Raw genomic sequence first — 18689 nt, forward strand, 5'->3', positions numbered from 1 at the left:
AGCAGAAAACCTGCATTCAAAATCTTAACCAGTCACTATGAACAAATCAGCCTCTATAATTCACTTTCTTCATCAGGAATGAGCAAGATGACATATACGAAACCTCAGGAAGAAGAACACCAGAGTCTGTACCAGATCCAGATTAATTATGTCTACATACATTAAATATTGTTAATTCATCCAATCCTAAAAGGTAGGTATTTCTATTTTTGTTTTAAAGAGAGGTCGTTTATTTGCAAAGTCCACAAAACTAGCAAGAGGCAGTGCCAGGAATACAACCCAGACTGGTGTATTCAACCACACAAAATAGGGCTTGTCGCCTCCTCAGAAAAACGGTGCCACTAGCAATACAGTGCTGGCAGTAGAACTTTAATTTTCTAAGCACTTTCATATTTTAATGGCTTCATTTTACAAATAAAGATAATTAGGTATCATGTTAAAAGAAGAATGTCTCAAAGCATTATTATTCCATGTTACCTGGCCTTGGTAGGAAAATTCTGACTAAGATCCTTCATAATCACCAGAGCTAACTCAATAGGAGCAGCCAAGATCCGGGCAGCAGTCTGGAAACTTAGATCTGCAACAATGTTAAATATAAAGTGTATTAATGTAAAGCAATGAGAAACAGGAAAAAATATAATTTCCTACTCTTTTCTTGGTAATTAAGAATGGTAACAGTTCCCATTGTGGCTCAATGGGTTAAGAACCCAACGCAACATCTGTGAGGATGAGGATTTAATCCGTGGCCTCAATCAGTGGGTTAAGGATCTGGTGTGGCTACAAGCTATGTCATAGGTCACAGATAGGGCTCAGATCTAGTGTTCCCATAGCTGTGGCGTAGGCTGGCAGGTGCAGCTCCAATTTAACCCCTAGCCTGGGAACTTCAACATACCTCAGGTGTGGCCATAAAAAGGAAAACAAAAAAGGATTCCCTACCATGCCTCCATTTCAGAGAGTGTCCATGGTTTAAGTTCGGGTTTTAGTCACTTCTTAGGCCCCTAGAGTGTTTACTGAAGCCATTCCTTGATCTGCCCGCATAAACTAATACATTTAGCACAGGGTAAATCCATCCCACATCCTTTTCCTCCTTCTGAATTTACAAAATATCACAAAGTACACAAAAGACTTTATTTAGTAAATTATGTTGAGGGAAAACCCTTGATATATAGTTCTTTGGAACAGAAATACACATACACATCCTGCCATCAAACTGTTAAAAAATGCATATACATAAAGACATAAAGATTGAGACAAATTTGCTTTTAGTATTACAATTTGTAGCATCTGGTCACATAGAGAAAAATCTGGCACTCATCTATAAAAGTATATTACTCTGGAGTTCCCGTCGTGGTGCAGTGGTTAACGAATCCGACTAGGAACCATGAGGTTTCGGGTTCAATCCCTGGCCTAGCTCAGTGGGTTAAGGATCTGGCATTGCTGTGAGCTGTGATGTAGGCCGCAGATGTGGCTCGGATCCCATACTGCTGTGGCTCTGGCATAGGCTGGCGGCTACAGCTCTGATTAGACCCCTAGCCTGGGAACCTCCATATGCCAATGGAGGTGGCCCTAGAAAAGGCAAAAAGACAAGAAAAAAAAAAAAAAAAAAAAAAAAGTATATTACTCTGTATAGTGTTATTTGTCCATAAAAGGACTTCCTTTCTTTTCTGATAAATCATAATTATGTTATCCTTAAAAGCTGTGAATAAATATAATTAAATTCAAATTGTGGTTTAATACCATAAAATTTAGAATGATTCCTCTATGGGATTTTTGCTTTTGCTGCACCCATAGCATGTGGAAATTCCTGGATCAAGGATTAAACCTGCACCACAGCAGTGACAATACCAGGTCCTTAACCACTAGGCCATCAAGGAACTTCTCCTTTGTGTTTTTATTACCTTGCAACTGCCAGACTTTTAAAGGTGCCATTTCATTGGTGCTCTCAACAAGATGCTTTCTAAGTTCTTTCAACTGACCCTTCAGGTCTGGGTGCAGGTCTCTGGAAGAAACATAAAGTCAATCCTTTTCACATGAAAAACACGCTTTTCTTCCTCAAAGCACATTTAGAAGTTGTCATGACTTTCCCCTCTTAGTAATAAGAAAATTCCTACAATATAAGAAAAAAAATTAAAGTATAGTTACTGTTCTTAAAAAAATGAGTTAATATAGAAAAGTATAAGTTAATTTAAAAACCATAAAACTTACAGATTAAAAGATGAATTACTACAATAGTGATTCTCTATGTTGAAGGAGGGAGAGAAGTGGGACTAGGAGTAGGGAACAGAGGGGAATTCAACTCTATCTGCTGTGTTTTACTTACCTTGTTTCTTTTTTTCATTCTTTAAGTAAAAAAAGGCATTATATTGGGAAAAAGAAAACTTGATAAATAGTTCTCTGGTACAGAAAAGCAAGTATGACAGCACCAATCAATTCGGGGGGAAGGGGGAGGCGCTGAGTGCATGGGTATATTTTTCTCCATCCTTTCCTGAATCTTTTTAATTTCTCAAAATAAAATTGGAAATACCTTGCTGCCAGTCCCAAAATGAATTTCTTTCAGCTACATGCTCATAAATCCTTTAGTTACATGGATATAATTCAAGCTAACCAAGATTAATGGGTTTTGTTTAGATTTTGAAATATAGTGCACTCTACTTAGAGTTTTTCAGAGGCAAAGATACATTATTTAGATCAGACAGACAGACAGAAAAAAGTGATTCTCTTTTTATAGACTAGAAACTCAAAATTTCTTAAATGCGGAGTTCCCATTGTGGTGCAGTGGAAATGAATCTGACTAGTATCCATGAGGATGCGGATTCGATCCCTGGCCTTGCTCAGTGGGTTAAGGATCTGGCTTTGCTGCGAGCTGCAGTGTAAGTCACAGACAAGGCTCAGATTCCACATTGCTGTGGCTGTGGCCGGCAGCTGTAGCTCCAATTCCACCCCTAACCTGAGAACTTCCATATACCATGGGTGCAGCCATAAAAAGCAAAAAAAAAAAAAAAATCTTAAATGCAACATGCATAAAGTAAATATCTACTCATATCTTCCCTTTCCAACCAACCCATTCTACTTACTACAAATTCTTCATGATAAAAATATCTTAAAATGGGCCAATTACTTTAGATAGCTAAATAACGATTCTGAATGTCCAAAAAGGAAAATATCTTCAATATTCTACATAATACCTTTGTGCTATAAATACATGAGATGCTATTCAAAAAGCAAACATATAAGACATGAATATGAAAAGGGATTCTAGAAACCCGGGTCCAATAAAAATGAAACCTGGTTGCATATTAATGAGGTCATCACTGGTGTTCAACACAAAGACATGCATATTTATTTGCACAGGATGAACTCAACGTGTGCACAGAAATTCAACATGAATGAAGTCATCTCTGCTAACCCATCAGTCTAGTTAAGTCATTTCACTCAGCCAAATGATAAAGCTAAAGTATATGAAACTGCACCTACACATACAATTTCGATTTAAAAAACAAACAAACAAAAAAAAGCATACCATAGATGCCCTAAATAAGATTTCCCTATAAAGCCAATTTTAGGGCTCTGACCATTTATCAAGTTATATCAGAAATAACTGCAACGTTTAAAATAACAGCTAAGAACACTTTCCAGCTATAAAATTCAGTGATACTTTCATAAAAGTTATGGAATTTTCTTCAAACCATTTTCTATTCCTTTTCTTGAAAAGCAAATTCTAATAAAATGTATTTCTTTTTTTTTATAAAATGTATTTCAATTGGACATGCATAAAATCTACCACACCTCCAACTATACTTCTTTTGCAATTTTCAAACTATTTAGCATAAGTAAATAGCTATAAATACAACACTATAAATCAACTATACCTCAATAAAATAAATGGTTTTTGGTTTGGGGGGGGGGTTGCTTTTCAGGGCTGCACTCACGGCATAGGAGGTTCCCAGGCTAAGGGTCAAATTGGAGCTACAGCTGCTGGTCTACACCACAGCCAAAGCAACGCCAGATCCTTAACCCACTAAGTGAGGCCAGGGATCGAACCTGCATCCTCATGGATACTAGTCAGATTCGTTTCCACTGCACACCACGAAGGGAACTCCAAAATAAATGTTATTTTAAAAAGAAACAAAAACAAACCAAAAAATAGCTATGACCTCTCTGACTTAAAATACATTTAATTTTCTCAGGAAAAGATTGCATAAGACAATTAAATTTCTCCTATTATGTAAACCAAAAAAGTCATGTAACTTTATGCCATCAACTCCAAGGCCCAGAAAAGGAAATCAATTTAAGCCATAAGCAGTCAGTCAAAGTATCAGGTAAGAATAATGCCTCAGAATTAATAGCAATCATAAGCTGTACTACAAACGAAGTGGTCATCTCTTCATATCAGATTACATATATAAAGTACTACTGGGAAATCTCTAACTCTGACAACAATGAGAAAGATGACGTTTATAATATAAGAAGCCTGGAGGTTTAAAGAGAATGAGACTGTTTCCTAAAAGAATATACATACCTTAATTTTCCAAAGAGAAATCCCTGAACTTCATCAATAGGATCATTTTCACCAATCACTGTGGTGTTAACTTCAGTTCCTACAAAGGCACAGCAAAAACATGTCTAATCACTCAGATTAGAAATAAAAATACTTACTTCATAAAATCTGAAAAATGTAAAAAAAACTTAGAAACACTGAAATTATAACAATAACATTTAAAATGTTGAATACCTCAGCTAACACTTTTGTAGTCATTAACAAACAGAATAAATGTGTTTTTGATATATCCTGTGTTCCTGGATAGAGTAAAAATGTATTATTCCTTAAACTTTAGAAATTTTTATATTTAAATATTTCAAAATACCTTAAAATTGTGAATGACAGATTTTTCAATACCAAAATTCTGAAGAATCTGCAACTAGGTAACTTAATCCTAAATATAATTATTGAGAACAGAATGATGATATACTAAGCTACCTTCCATGTACTAAAACCAATCATTTTTACCTTTAAAACAAGCTCAAAAGACATACAAAGATTATGCATAAAACCTGTTGAAATAATCAATTCAAAACCCTAGAACTTTACAATAGGAAGTATCCACAGTCACTGCTCCAAGCACAGAAAATAATTAAAAAAACATAAAATTGTTTATTATAAACATAAAATTGTTTAAGATTTCACACCGGGTCACAAATTAATCACTATTCATGAACTACTTACCATCAGTAACAATAGCTACTACTTACTGAACTTTTTTGTGCAAAAAGATCTGTTAAATTCTTTATCTATACATTATTTTCTCCTCACAAATACTTTAAGAGGCATATATCATTATCTGTCTCTACAGAGGAAAAAATTAGGACCTAAAGAATTTGTCACCCAACTCAGACGTAACAGAAGCAGGATTCAAACACAGTTCTTCATACTCCTAAATCTATTCTTTCTCATTAAGGAAAGAAATTCTCCTTTAACTCATATTTAAAGAAAACACTCTGGTCTTAATTTACAAATTCACCTTTCACCTGAGTATCATCCTTGGCCTTGTACTCAGTGCTCTTAATGGCCAACTCCACACCATAGCCAGAGAGGTAAACAGGCTCCTTCCTGGGATTCTGCAAGCAGAGCAAGTATTCCACATCACCAGAGAGCTCCCCATGCCATTGTTACCGCCTAGCCCCAAATGCATCACCATTACGTGACACCACCACGTTAATGTCACTGAGCCATCACTCAGGGTTGTGCACTCAAAGTGTGCTTAAACTTTCCTGGAAATCAGACTGTGCATCCTGCCATAAGTGCGAGAACAGGAATTCCAAAGAAAAAGCAAAACCAGATGAAGGGACAACTAAAAGGGCAAATGTACCCAAACCATGGGAAGTGGAAAATGCAAAAAAGAAGTTCCAGAATCTACACAGTGTTGAACACTAGTGAGGTTTCAAATCCAGAAATACTTTATTGAGAACATGTGTGTAAACGTGTATGTGCACATTTTCTAATTCAATTTAAATGTCTTCAGGCACGGTTTGGTCTTACCAAATGTCATAGGTTTACTGTCATCCTGAATGAGGATGGCCCTTTAATACCAGCCAACAGAACACTGGGCAGGGATGTCAAAAACAGGATATTGATAAATTTGTTTCTGCTCATATAAATTTTCATTTAAAATTTTTATTTTAATTTTGCGTGGATTTAATATCCGATATTTACTGAGCTTAATATGACATAGAAACTTTAAAGGCTAACAATCTTACCTACAAATATTTTAAGTGCTTGGAGTTCCCGTGGTGGCGCAGCAGAATCAAATCTGACTAGGAACCATGAGGTTGTGGGTTTGATCCCTGGTCTTGCTCAGTGTGTTAAGGATCCGGCACTGCCATGAGCTGTGGTGTAGGTCGCAGACATAGCTCGGATCTGATGTTGCTGGGGCTGTGGTGTAGGCCAACAGCTGTACCTCCAATTAGACCCCTGGCCTGGGAACCTCCATATGCCACTGATGCAGCCCTATAAAGCAAAAAATAAATAAATAAACATATAAATATTTTAAGTGCTAAATGCATCACAAGGTTTTAAAAGATTAATTTTAAATCAATTCTGCCTGATTTTACCTATTTTAAAATCTTCCCTCTTCCATCAAATGAAAAGATTCCAAAAAGAAAAATAAAAGTTTAGAAAGATACCAAATTCAAGAATCAGTTCCAGGGAATTCTCTTTGTGGCTCAGTGGAAACAAATCTGACCAGCATCCATGAGGACACAGGTTCGATCCCTGGCCTCTCTCAGTGGTTTAAGGATCTGGCATTACCATGAGCTGTGATGTAGGTCAGCAGCTACACCTCTGATTTGACCCCTATCCTGGGAACGTCCATATGCTATGGGTGTGGCCCTAAAAAATACAAAGGAAAAAAAAGGATCAGTTCCACAGTATGATGACCATACTAAATCTGGACCAAATTAAGTATAATTTACATGGTTCATTTTGAAATAGAATGTAGGAGTTCCCGTCATTGCACAGCAGAAATGAATGTGACTAGGAACCATGAGGTTGCGGGTTTGATCCCTGGCCTTGCTCAGTGGGTTAAGGATCCAGCGTTGCCATGAGCTGTGGTGTAGGTTGCAGATGCGGCTCAGATCTGGAGCTGCTGTGGCTATGGAGTAGACTGGCAGCTGCAGCTCTAATTCAACCCCTAGCCTGGGAACCCCCATATGCCACAAGTGCAGCCCCCACCCCCCAAAAAAAAGATTTGATGAAAGAACTACACTTCTCAAAAAAAGTACTTCAAATCATTTTATAAAGGGGGAAATTATTAGCTTAAGTGCTAAGGTTATGCTGATATTGATACTTAAAACAGTTTTTAAAAAGTCAATTACTTACAGGTATATAATGCCTGAATATGTAGTTGATTTTGCCTGCATTGCTTTTTGATGTAAGTTGTCGGTGGAAATTATAAAATTCCTCAGAGCCAATCTCAGAGTAGAAAATAACCACTGAGCTTTCAGGATTAGACGAGGGATATCTGTGATCTCCTTTAAACAATAAAGGTTTGGGTCTGAAAATAAATATCAAAGGCTTAAAATTGTTAAGTAAATTTTTAAACACTAAAAACAGTATAAAATGTAGCTATAGCAATGATAATTTAAGCAAAAATTATAAGCATCGTAATATAAAAAGCAACACAATCTTTCAGTTAGTAAGAATACTATGAGTCTTATTTGTTCCTAATTAAAAATAATAAATGTGGGATTCCCTGGTAGCACAGTGGATTAAGGATCTGGCATTGTCACTACTGTGGCATGTGTTTAATCCCTGGCCTGGGAACTTCCCCATGCCGTGAATGTAGCCCAAAAGAAAAATAATAATAATAAATGTACATTATAGAAATACTAACTGGAGTTCCCATCGTGGCCCAGAGGAAACGAATCTGACTAGGAATCATGAGGTTGTGGGTTTGATCCCTGGCCTTGCTCAGTGGGTTAAGGATCTAGCGTTGCCATGAGCTGTGGGTTAGGTCCATGAGCTGTGGCTTAGGTCATAGACACAGCTCAGATCTGGCGTTGCTGTGGCCTAGGCCAGCAGCTATAGCTCTGATTAGACCCCTAGCCTGGGAACCTCCATGTGCTGTGAGTGTGGCCCCTCCCCCCCAAAAAAAGCGGAAAAAAAAAAAAAAAATGATTAACTATAAAATGTAGATTTTGACCAATAATTGTTACCAATTCCTGTGGGTCAGGGACAAGGGGGAACCAGAAAAAGGACATACATCCAGACCTCACAGTACTAAAACTTTAGTAAATTATTCTACCATATAAACAGAATTATCTTTTTGTCTGAAAACCTAAGTGCAAATAATGCAAAAAAGCAAAGGATAACTTTAAGCATATAATTTCCCATTTACAGCATCTCCTTCTCCAGAATTTTTACGACTATAATCATCCTACTAATGGATCTAACATTTCAGTTTTCTTCATAAATTTTAAAACATCCCCCTCAGAAAAATTCCTCAGAGAATGGCATCAAGATATTAATAGGTCTTAATGCATAGACGTTATGACCTACCATCCCTCTTAAGGAGGTACACTTACATGTACTAAGTGGAAGATGCCTCTTATAAAAATAAACATATCTACCTACCAGTATAAATTTATAACCACAGAAAAAAGTATAAAAGGATACATGCCAAACCATTAAAAATAGTTAAACCACCTCTCCGAAGGAGGGTTATCACTCTGTTTTAAATTTATAAAGGTTATTGTTATAACAAATTTAACCAAGAATTTTAAAGTTTATCAATTTTGTTTTCCCCAAGGGAGCACCACTTTGCCAGGCAGCCATTATCCAATGTACACACCCCACCCCCAAGATGCCCAAGTGCTCACTGCATTTTCTGGTTATCACCTGAGGAGGAAGCATTCATACCATTTGGTGGGCAGACGACAAGTGCTAACAGATAATCTCGCTAAAAAAGAATTCCCCCACCTGAAACACCTCTGGCACTCCAGGTAGAGCAGAGTTAACACCAGAGAGAGACCACTGTTCTTCCATTTGTAAGAGCATGAGAGGAAGCCCACAGGGGTTACTGCCCTGGCCAGACAGCAAGACGTACCTCTTACATTTGTCCACCACAGGAAACTTACCTTTAAGCAAATGACCCAGCCCATCAATTAACAAATTAATATTCAAATTAAGCGTGCAATTATCTTAAATAGTCTCCCTTGCCTGAAACTAATACTATCCTGAGAGATCATTACCACTAATATCATCACTTCAGGCACTGGCTTTAACACACATAATATTCTTTACTAAGCTGATAACAAAGCCTATGTAATCTCTCTGATACAGTCATTACTAAATAACCAATTATGGTTAAACACTCTTATTAATTAATTACTCTTACTATCTCTATTTCAAAACAAGGTGAAGAAAGAAAGGTTATATAATTTGCCTAAATTCACAAAACTATGTTAAGTGATGGAGCTGGAATTTAAATCTAGACAATCTGGCTCTAGAATCCATATTCTAAACCACTATACATACCTAGGGATTACCAAACCCATTACAAAAATCAGAAGGTGGACTTGGTATAGAAGAAAGCACAGTGAATGCATGACATTTAAATAAACACACAATCTACCTTTCAGAGGCTGTTAGCAGAAGAGTCTCAAGGGTATCAAAATCACAACTCCTCTTGCCATGCACCGAAAAAAAGGAATTACACCCTTCAGGTGGAGGTTCATCAGCTGCTATCTGCCATTCAAGACAAGACATTTTTTAAAATCATTTCTAACCAAAGGTAAGATAAATACATGGATATTCTAAACAGGTAATAAAATAATAATAAAACATCAATAAAAGGAAACATTGGCGTTTCCGTCATGGCTCAGTGGTTAACGAACCTGACTAGCATCCATGAGGATGTGGGTTCAATCCCTGGCCTCGCTCAGTGGGTTAAGGATCTGGCGTGGCCGAGAGCTGTGGTGTAGTCTGCAGACACAGCTTGGATCCCGAGTTGCTGTGACTGTGGCATAGGCTGGCAGCTACACCTCCAATTCGACCCCTAGCCTGGGAACCTCCATATGCCACAGGTGCAGCCCTAAAAAAGACAAAAATAAATAAATAAATAAATAAACATGAAAATAAAAGGAAACATTAACATCTACTGAACACCCATTATGTGACAGGAAGTAAAAGTTCTATATTTCACTGCTTTCTTTGTAATATTTCATCTAGTTCCTCCCATGAGGTAGATATTATTATTATCCCCACAACAGAACTTTAAAATTATATCTCAGAAGATATCAGAAGATATCCAGGGAATACAGTATGTACCTTCCAGAAAGCTAAGCCTACAAGTATCAATTGTTAAGTGCCAAAGTATGACAGTGAAGTCCTAATTAAGTATAATATGCAGATTAATGTGAATCCCTACCCTGAATGAGAAAGTATGACACTGAATCCAAAGAAACAAGGGAGCCTAAAAAAAAGGAGTATAGACAGAAAGGTAAAATGATCCAAGGAGCACTACCAGATATTCAAAGCAAAAGCTGAATGAGACACAGGGTATGTTCAGAGTCAAATGCACAGTGAAACAAGTCCACCCGTGTTGTTAATGAGGCACACTAGGCACACTAGAAGCATGAGTGTAAAGAGATGGGAAAGGAAAAAGACATAAGGACAAACACTGGTGATGCTGCTGATGTCATTTACATAATACCTTCACATTAAATGTCCTTTTCTATAGATGGCACACAAATAACCAAGAAAAGGGGGGAGAAAATGGAAGGCTTGCTATGAAAAAATAATATTAAAACTTATCATTATACTCATTTATTTGGTAAAATATTACAAAATGTACATGCTTGAGTTTGTAAGAAGAAAGAATAGTACAATAAACCCCCAAGTACCCATGACACAGCTTCAATAATTATTGATTCAGAGTCAATCTTATTTCTTCCACCTGTCTACCACACCCCACTGGATCATTTCAACACTAATTCCAATTAACATTTTATCTCACTTATAATGTTTCAGTATAACTCAATAAAATATAAGTTTAATATCATACAATTATCACACTTTTAAAAAGCAATTTTGTATAGACGGCCACTGATGGCACAGTTTTTCAGTCTCCCCAAGTTCCCTCATAAAAACAAAGCAAAAACAAAACCAAAATTAATGGCCCACATTTATGACAAAACTAGGTGGAAGGAAATCCCCATCACACAAAACATAAACAAGACCCACAGCAATCAGAATCCATGGAAGTAGAGGGAAACAGCGGAGATTCTGATGATCCTGAGAACAAGAAAATCCCACAATAGCCAAGAGGTTTTCACTGGAAAGTATGGTAGATCAATGGGTATTGCTCCATCTAGTATCAAGTGGTTAGGAGAGGCCCATGTAAAAGTTAGGGCAGTTGGGCCACTCTGAAGGCTCTTAACTCACAAGCTAGGACTCCCTTCTAGGAAAGGGCCCCACACTAAGGTGAACATTTGAGGGTAGAATACAACCCAAGTAGGACAGAGATATAAGACAACGAAAGAGCAGGCCCAAATAAAAGTGCAAGAGGGGGAGTTCCCGCTGTGCCACAATGGGATTAGCAGCATCTCTGCAACACCAGGACACGAGTTCGATCCCCAGCCCAGCACAGTGGGTTAAAGGATCAAGAGTAGCTGCAGCTGTGGCATAGGCTGCAACTGCGGCTCAGATCCCTGGCCCCGGACCTACTCCATATGTCACAAGGCAGCCAAAAAAGAAAAAGAAAAACGGAAAAATGACAGAGCGAGTCACCACTTTACAAGCCCCAAGAACAAATGGATTAAGTATATAGCAGCAATGGCTGCTAAATCAAAAATGAAGAAGAAGATGTAACGAGGTGCCTCCTAATGGATGAAAAGCACACTACCAACAGATTTGCCAAAGGGCTGAAACACAATTCTAACCAAGCCTCTGGAAACAGCCACCAATTTGCAGGAACAGGGGACAGTGGAATAAGTTGAAATGCCATCATGATGGTGAGACCAACAAAATGTAAACTGTGAAAAAATTTACAGGACAAACAGTGTTAAGTTATTCATCAGAAAAGAAAGGGATGGAGGGAAAACCTATAAATTAAGAGACACTCCCTCACCCCCCCCAAAAAAATATAACAAAACTTTTTAAACTGGGAAAAACTAATCTTTATTGTATGGACATGCACTCTTGGACAATGAAATGATTTTAAAAATAACAATAAAAGCAAATGATTCAATATAATAAAGTGGTTCTTTTTGAGGACAAAAGTCAGCTGTGATGGGGACAGAGCGCAAGAAGGGCTTCTGAGGTACCCAGCTAAGTTAAATTTCTGAACCTTGGAGTTCCCATTGTGGCTCAGCGGTTAATGAACCTGACTAGGAAACATGAGGTTTTGGGTTTGATCCCTGGCCTTGCTCAGTGGGTTGGGGATCTGGCGTTGTGGTGTAGGTCGCAGACGTGGCTCAGATCCCGCATTGCTGTGGCTCTGGCATAGGCTGGCGGCTCCGATTAGACCCCTAGCCTGGGAACCTCCATACACCGTGGGAGTGGCCCTAGAAAAGGCAAAAAGACAAAAAAAAAAAAAAAAAAAAAAATTCTGAACCTGGGTGAAAATTACAGAAGTGTTCATAATAATTCATTATACTATATATTTCTTGAGCCATTTTCTATACCTGTTTTATTTCAGAATTTTAAAAAATAGTTTTAAAATTAACATTTCTTATATACCAAACAGTGTACACACAGCTTTAATTCCCTTGTTCCCTATTTTTTTATAAGTTTATTCACTTTAAAATCCAGTTAGACCCACACATTGCATTAAATTGACACATTTTCTAACTTTCTCTTGAAGTTCCTCCTCCCCTCTTTTCCTATTAACTTATTTGTTGACAAAAAATCAGATCAATTTACTACAAAGTTTCCCACATTCTAGCTTATTCTGACTGCATCCCTTACCCCTGTGATATGGCTTCACATTTCCTATCTGCCATATTTTCTGTGAACTGCTTTTAGATCTAGAGGCTGTGATCAGACTCAGGGTTTGACAAAGGTGCATCTCCTCTTTCCTCAGCTGTGTTATAAAAATGAAGTCTGGTAGTCAGCTGTTTGTGTGGCTATTCATTTTTTATTCCTTAAATGAAAACAAGTGCAATTTTTTTATAATATATTATTTGAAGATTTAATATCATCACCTTTGGTTATTATTTATAAATAAACTGCAAATCCTAAAAAATTTCAGGTTGAGAAGGCATAGTTCTATAACACAATGCCAGGACAACTGCAATATATGAAATCATGTTATACAACCCCTAAAAAATACTGTCACATGCAAGCACTGAACACACCTGCTGGAAAGCTTGGATGGTAGCTGAGTAGGAGCGAAGAGACAGACAAAATTTCAACAAATTCTGCTGTAGTGGTGACAAAAACTGAAATGCAGCTTCCAATATTGCATGATAATAGGCATAATCAGTACCTGTCAAGGAAGAACATTAACAAAATAGTTATACACGACTAGAGGTATCCAAGTAAGATAGTTCATAAAGTATAAAGTCACGTGTTACAAAAGTACCTGGTCACAGAAAGTCACCACTACACTGTCTTGCACTGCTGTCAAGTGCTCAGAGCTCCTTGGAGGACATCATGAAACTGGACTTCCCTTCTCCTTTCCTTTGTTCACCCTATTCCCTCTCCCTGGACTACAATTTTCCTACTTACCTGGATGACTAAGGAAGAATTCTTTTTTTTTTTTTTTTTTTTTTTTTTTTGTCTTTTTGCCTTTTCTAGGGCCGCTCCCGCAGCATATGGAGGTTCCCAGGTTAGGGGTCTAATTGAAGCTGTAGCCACAGGCCTACGCCAGAGCCTCAGCCACTCGGGATCCAAGCCGCATCTGCAACCTACACCACAGCTCATGGCAACACCGGATCCTCAACCCACTGAGCAAGGCCAGGGATCAAACCCGCAACCTCATGGTTCCTAGTCGGGGTCGTTAACCACTGCGCCACGACAGGAACTCCTAAGGAAGAATTCAATTGTGACATCACCTATTCCAGAGAGGCACCTCCCAATCCCTACCCTATGCTTCATGGGACCAACTTCTTCTCTCCTTTGCTCCCATAATACTTTCTCACTTCCCTCTTTCACTTATCACATCATTTACTTATTCACTTAACTACCTCTCCCCTAATAGTCTCGGAGCCCCCACAGGCAGAAATTACAACTTGTCTTTGTATCCCCAGTGCCTGGCACATGTTTTCTATTCAAACAACCCAATAAGGCCAAGCAGTGTGTGAGGAAGTAAGCACAAGGTATTAAAGGAAATTGAGAAAACTGGAGTTTGGGGAAAGGCATTAAAACAAACAATTGGAGGCAGTTCCCACCGTGGCTCAGCGGAAGCAAATCTTACTAGTATCCATGAGGATGTGAGTTCAACCCCTGGCCTTTCTTAGTAGGTATGGAATCCAGCGTTGCTGTGACATGGCTGGGATCCTGTGTTGCTTTGGCTGTGGCACAGTCCAGTGTCTATAGCTCCAATTCGCCCCCTAGCATGAGAACTTTCATATGCCACGGGTGTGACCCTAAAAAGCAAAAAAATAAAAGAAATTTTAAAATTGGAAATTATCTGAGGGGAAAAAACACACACATACTGGTATGAAAAAATCCCCAGGGTATATTAAATGAAAAGCACAAGGTACAAAACAAGTATACTGAATGCTATTTTTTCTTACTCTTAGAAAGAATAATAAGAATGCATACTTAAGTAATTGCTGTAGGAATTCCCATCGTGGTGGCACAGCGGTTAACGAATCTGACTAGGAACCATGAGATTACGGGTTCGATCCCTGGCCTTGCTCAGTGGGTTAAGGATCCTGTGTTGCCGTAAGCTGTGGTGGTCGCAGACGCGGCTCGGATCCCGAGTTGCTGTGGCTGTGGCATAGGCCAGTGGCTACAGCTCCAATTAGACCCCTAGCCTGGGAATCTCCATATGCCGCGGGAGCGGCCCTAGAAAAGACAAAAAAAGAAAGTATTTGTTGTAAAAAAGGAAAAAAACACTGAAGAACAAATTATTTTAAATGGTTATAAAAAGCAGGAGAGAAAAAGAAAGAGGGAACAAGATTTTTCTGTGTACAATATTTATACAGCTTTGACTTTTAAATCACTATTATCTATTACAAAAAATTTTTAAGAAAAATATTTAACATTTAAAAAAGCCAAATATAAGCCTAGTGGTTAAGGATACAGCATTGGTACTGCTGTGACTCAGGTCACTACCGTGGTGTGAGTCTGATCCCTGGTCCAGGAAATTCTACATGCCACAAGTACAGAACTCCCCCCACCCCCCCAAGAAAAAGCAAAATAAAGGGTTTGATATGGCATTAGCACCTTCTAAGTAGAAAAAGAGATCAGAAAGAAATATCTTAAAATGCTTTCAGAATGTTAATGGTCACCACCTTGGGTGGTGGGACTGTGAATAATATTTCAAATGATATTTTTCAAGAATTCACACTCCCCTAATTTTACCGAGGAACACATCAGCATTTATATTGAAGTAATTTCATTTTAAATGTCAGAGTTCAAGTTTGATTATAAAACCTACTTTGATAAATTTGTTTTATGAAATCATAAACTGATTTTTTTGCTAATTCAAACAATTCTAGTTGACTCTAAATAATGTAACTAGAAGTTCCCGTCGTGGCTCAGTGGTTAACAAACCCGACTAGCATCCATGAGGATGCAGGTTCGATCCCTGGCCTCGCTCAGTGGGTTAAGGATCTGGTATTGCAGTGAGCTGTGGTGTAGGTTGCAGATGTGGCTCAGATCCCACGTTGCTATGGCTCTGGCATAGGCCGTGGCTACAGCTCCGATTTAACTCCTAACCTGGGAACCTCCATATGCTTTTGGTGTGGCCCTAAAAGACAAAAAGACAAAAAAATTTTTTTAATTTTTTTAAATAAATAAATAATGTAACTAAAGCTTACAGATGCTTGCTCAAAACCTTTTATGTGCTTAAATTCCAAAAAAAAAAAAAAAAAAAAAAATTCAGATTTGACTTTTTTTTTTTTGGTCTTTTTGCCATTTCTTGGGCCGATCCCTCGGCATATGGAGGTTCCCAGGCTAGGGGTCTAATAGGAGGTGTAGCCACCGACCTACACCTCAGCTCACAGCAACGCCGGATCCTTAACCCACTGAGCAAGGCCAGGGATCGAACCCGCAGCCTCATGGTTCTTAGTCGGATTCATTAACCACTGCGCCACGACAGGAACTCCTAACTTTTTAAATATGTACTAATTTTTAAAAAACCAAAAAGTCAATCAATTCAGTCAAATATTAACATAACTTTTACACATTTTCTCTTCAACAAGGACATATGCCTGTCAGTGTAATATTCAGGGTTTCAACTACTCAGGTATCAGTATCTTTGACTATTAATGTTCATACTCTACATAGCTTATATTGAATTAGATAATGTTTGTGAAGGCACATCAAAAACTGTAAAAACATGATACGGTTTAAATTGTCATTAATTTGACACCTTGACATTCAAGTTATGAGTGGCTGGCATGCATAATGGAAAACGTTTGGATGGAAGTAACTTAATGATAACAAACTTAACAGATAATAGATCACTTGTGCAATTAGTTCATAACAAAATAAAGAGTGAATCAAATCTAATGGTTATTAAGTTAATACTAAATGATTTTAAATGAATTTGGCTTCCACAAAATTTTCACATACCACTTTCAATAAAAGAACACAAAAGAACACAAACAAGGGTAGGAAAAAAAAAAAATCAAAGGTAGTTCTTAAGCCATAGTTATAAACTTCTTCAAAAACAATTATTAGTTTGTGTTGGCTCTGCTGGTTACCATCACAACTCCAGTCATTAAAGATAAAATTGTTTTCCATTAACTGCCATGCCACACATACTCGAAAGAGACCAATTTTTCTAATTTTCCCGGACACCAAAGTCAAAGAAATATTTGCTTCAATTTTACCGTGATGATCTGATGATCCAATATTTTGACTGGCTTCTACAAAATTCCAAAATTTCTCTTGACTGTCTTCTGCTAAAAACTCACTGGGAGAAAAGAGGGAAATATCAGAAATAAAACAACTTAATAAAATCATCTAACATAAGCTATATTACTAAGGAGAGTAAAAATAGGTTTTTAAGTTTCCAAATGTTCAAGGTTTGGCTTTTCATTTTTAATATATATTATACACAAACATGTACAACATATATTTTTAATAAGCAAGTCTTACTAGTTTATTAGCTACTAATAAATAATTAGCTTAGCAGTTTATTCACTCAATAGATTACTAGGTATTCTTCAAGAAGCCTAGAATATTAAAAATGTAACAACAGGTAAAGTCCCAATATAAAGAAAGGTTATGAAGTCTCCATTGTGAAAATGCTATCAGTAGTGGAAGCAGAATTAGGAACTGATCATTCTAGTACTCATTCTGCTCTCTCATTTCCTGAAAGACCTTACAAAGAACAAAAACTGTGATTTGCCTAAGGAAAACATGAATACTAGAAAAATTTCTAGGAGACTAAAGGCAGCATGCTATAAGCTGTTTATATCTATAAATTCAAATTTTCAAGATAACCAAATTTTAGCTGAAAGTTAGCACTGATTCAGTAAAAATCAGGTCTTAGAACTTAATGCCATCTTAATTTTTTCCTTGACTTTACACTACTGACCTCAAATCAAGGCTATTCTAAATTTCCCTTCATTCTAGAGCCTAAAGCCCTAAAAGAAAATGTATGCACTAATTGAATGATTCATGTAAATCAGTTATCTGCTCCTCCAAGTCAAACCAGTGCAGCAGTGGTCTTTCCCTGTCTTAAAGCAAACTACAGATCTGGATCTCAGCTTACCTAGCCAAAGGAAGACTTTCCCATTACTTGTCAACACTGGGCTGAACAACTCTCACTCTATTCCACAGCTAGACACAGAAATATGGGAAAAATAAGAAACATTTCCTGGTAATGCACAGCTTCTCTAAAAATAGGTTTCTGAAAATATCCATTATCATAATGCATTAAATTATTTAGCACTTCTTGGAAAGACTGTGGCATTTTTTAAGACTTTCTAGTAACTGACACAGACATCACACCAACCTTATAATAGCGTATGGTCTAAAAAAACAGGCACTGAGACAGATTATGATATGCAAACAAATGCTAAATGGATGAATTAAAACTGCATTCACAAAGTAAGCTAAGGGGTGAGAGAAAATACTCATCAGTTGTAGTGATGAGAACAAGGATTCACTTAACTAAGACTCTCTTACAAAGGCCATAAGCACATAAATAAATGTTTTTCATAAAATTATAGGAAAACTTTTTTGGGGGGCGTGGTTTGAGGGGGAGGCTGCGCCCAACATTAATATACATAAGTTCCCAGGCCAGGGATGGAACTCTCGCCACAACAGTGACAATGCTGGATCCTTAACCTGCTGAGCTACCAGGGAATTCCCCGAGAAAACTTCTTATACATTCTTTTTCTTTCTTTTTTTTTTGGGGGGGGGGGGAGTTTGTTTGTTTGATTGCTCTTGTTGTTTGTTTGTTTGTTTGTTTGTTTTTGGCCACCCCGCAGCATATGGAGTTCCTGGGAAAGAGATGAGATCTAAACCGCAATTGCAACCTTAATCGCTGAGGCAACACCAGTCCTTA

The 18689-nt window shown here is 37.6% G+C and overlaps 1 protein-coding gene across 2 annotated transcripts in view; it reads right to left on the reverse strand.

Annotated features, from left to right (window-relative positions):
• UGGT1 (UDP-glucose glycoprotein glucosyltransferase 1) overlaps positions 1–18689 on the reverse strand; it is a 123472-nt gene that overhangs the window by 95617 nt on the left and 9166 nt on the right. For both annotated transcript variants that reach the window (XM_021075942.1, XM_021075941.1), the window contains exons 3-10: positions 17005–17087; positions 13354–13484; positions 9630–9742; positions 7376–7550; positions 5520–5616; positions 4520–4598; positions 1899–1999; positions 478–577 (exon numbers count right to left, since the gene is read on the reverse strand). In XM_021075942.1, coding sequence (XP_020931601.1) covers positions 478–577; positions 1899–1999; positions 4520–4598; positions 5520–5616; positions 7376–7550; positions 9630–9742; positions 13354–13484; positions 17005–17087 — 879 coding nt within the window. The remainder of the gene's footprint in view (positions 1–477; positions 578–1898; positions 2000–4519; positions 4599–5519; positions 5617–7375; positions 7551–9629; positions 9743–13353; positions 13485–17004; positions 17088–18689) is intronic.

Source organism: Sus scrofa, chromosome 15 (genome assembly GCF_000003025.6).
Source record: "Sus scrofa isolate TJ Tabasco breed Duroc chromosome 15, Sscrofa11.1, whole genome shotgun sequence".
In the NCBI taxonomy this organism is placed as follows: domain Eukaryota; kingdom Metazoa; phylum Chordata; class Mammalia; order Artiodactyla; family Suidae; genus Sus; species Sus scrofa.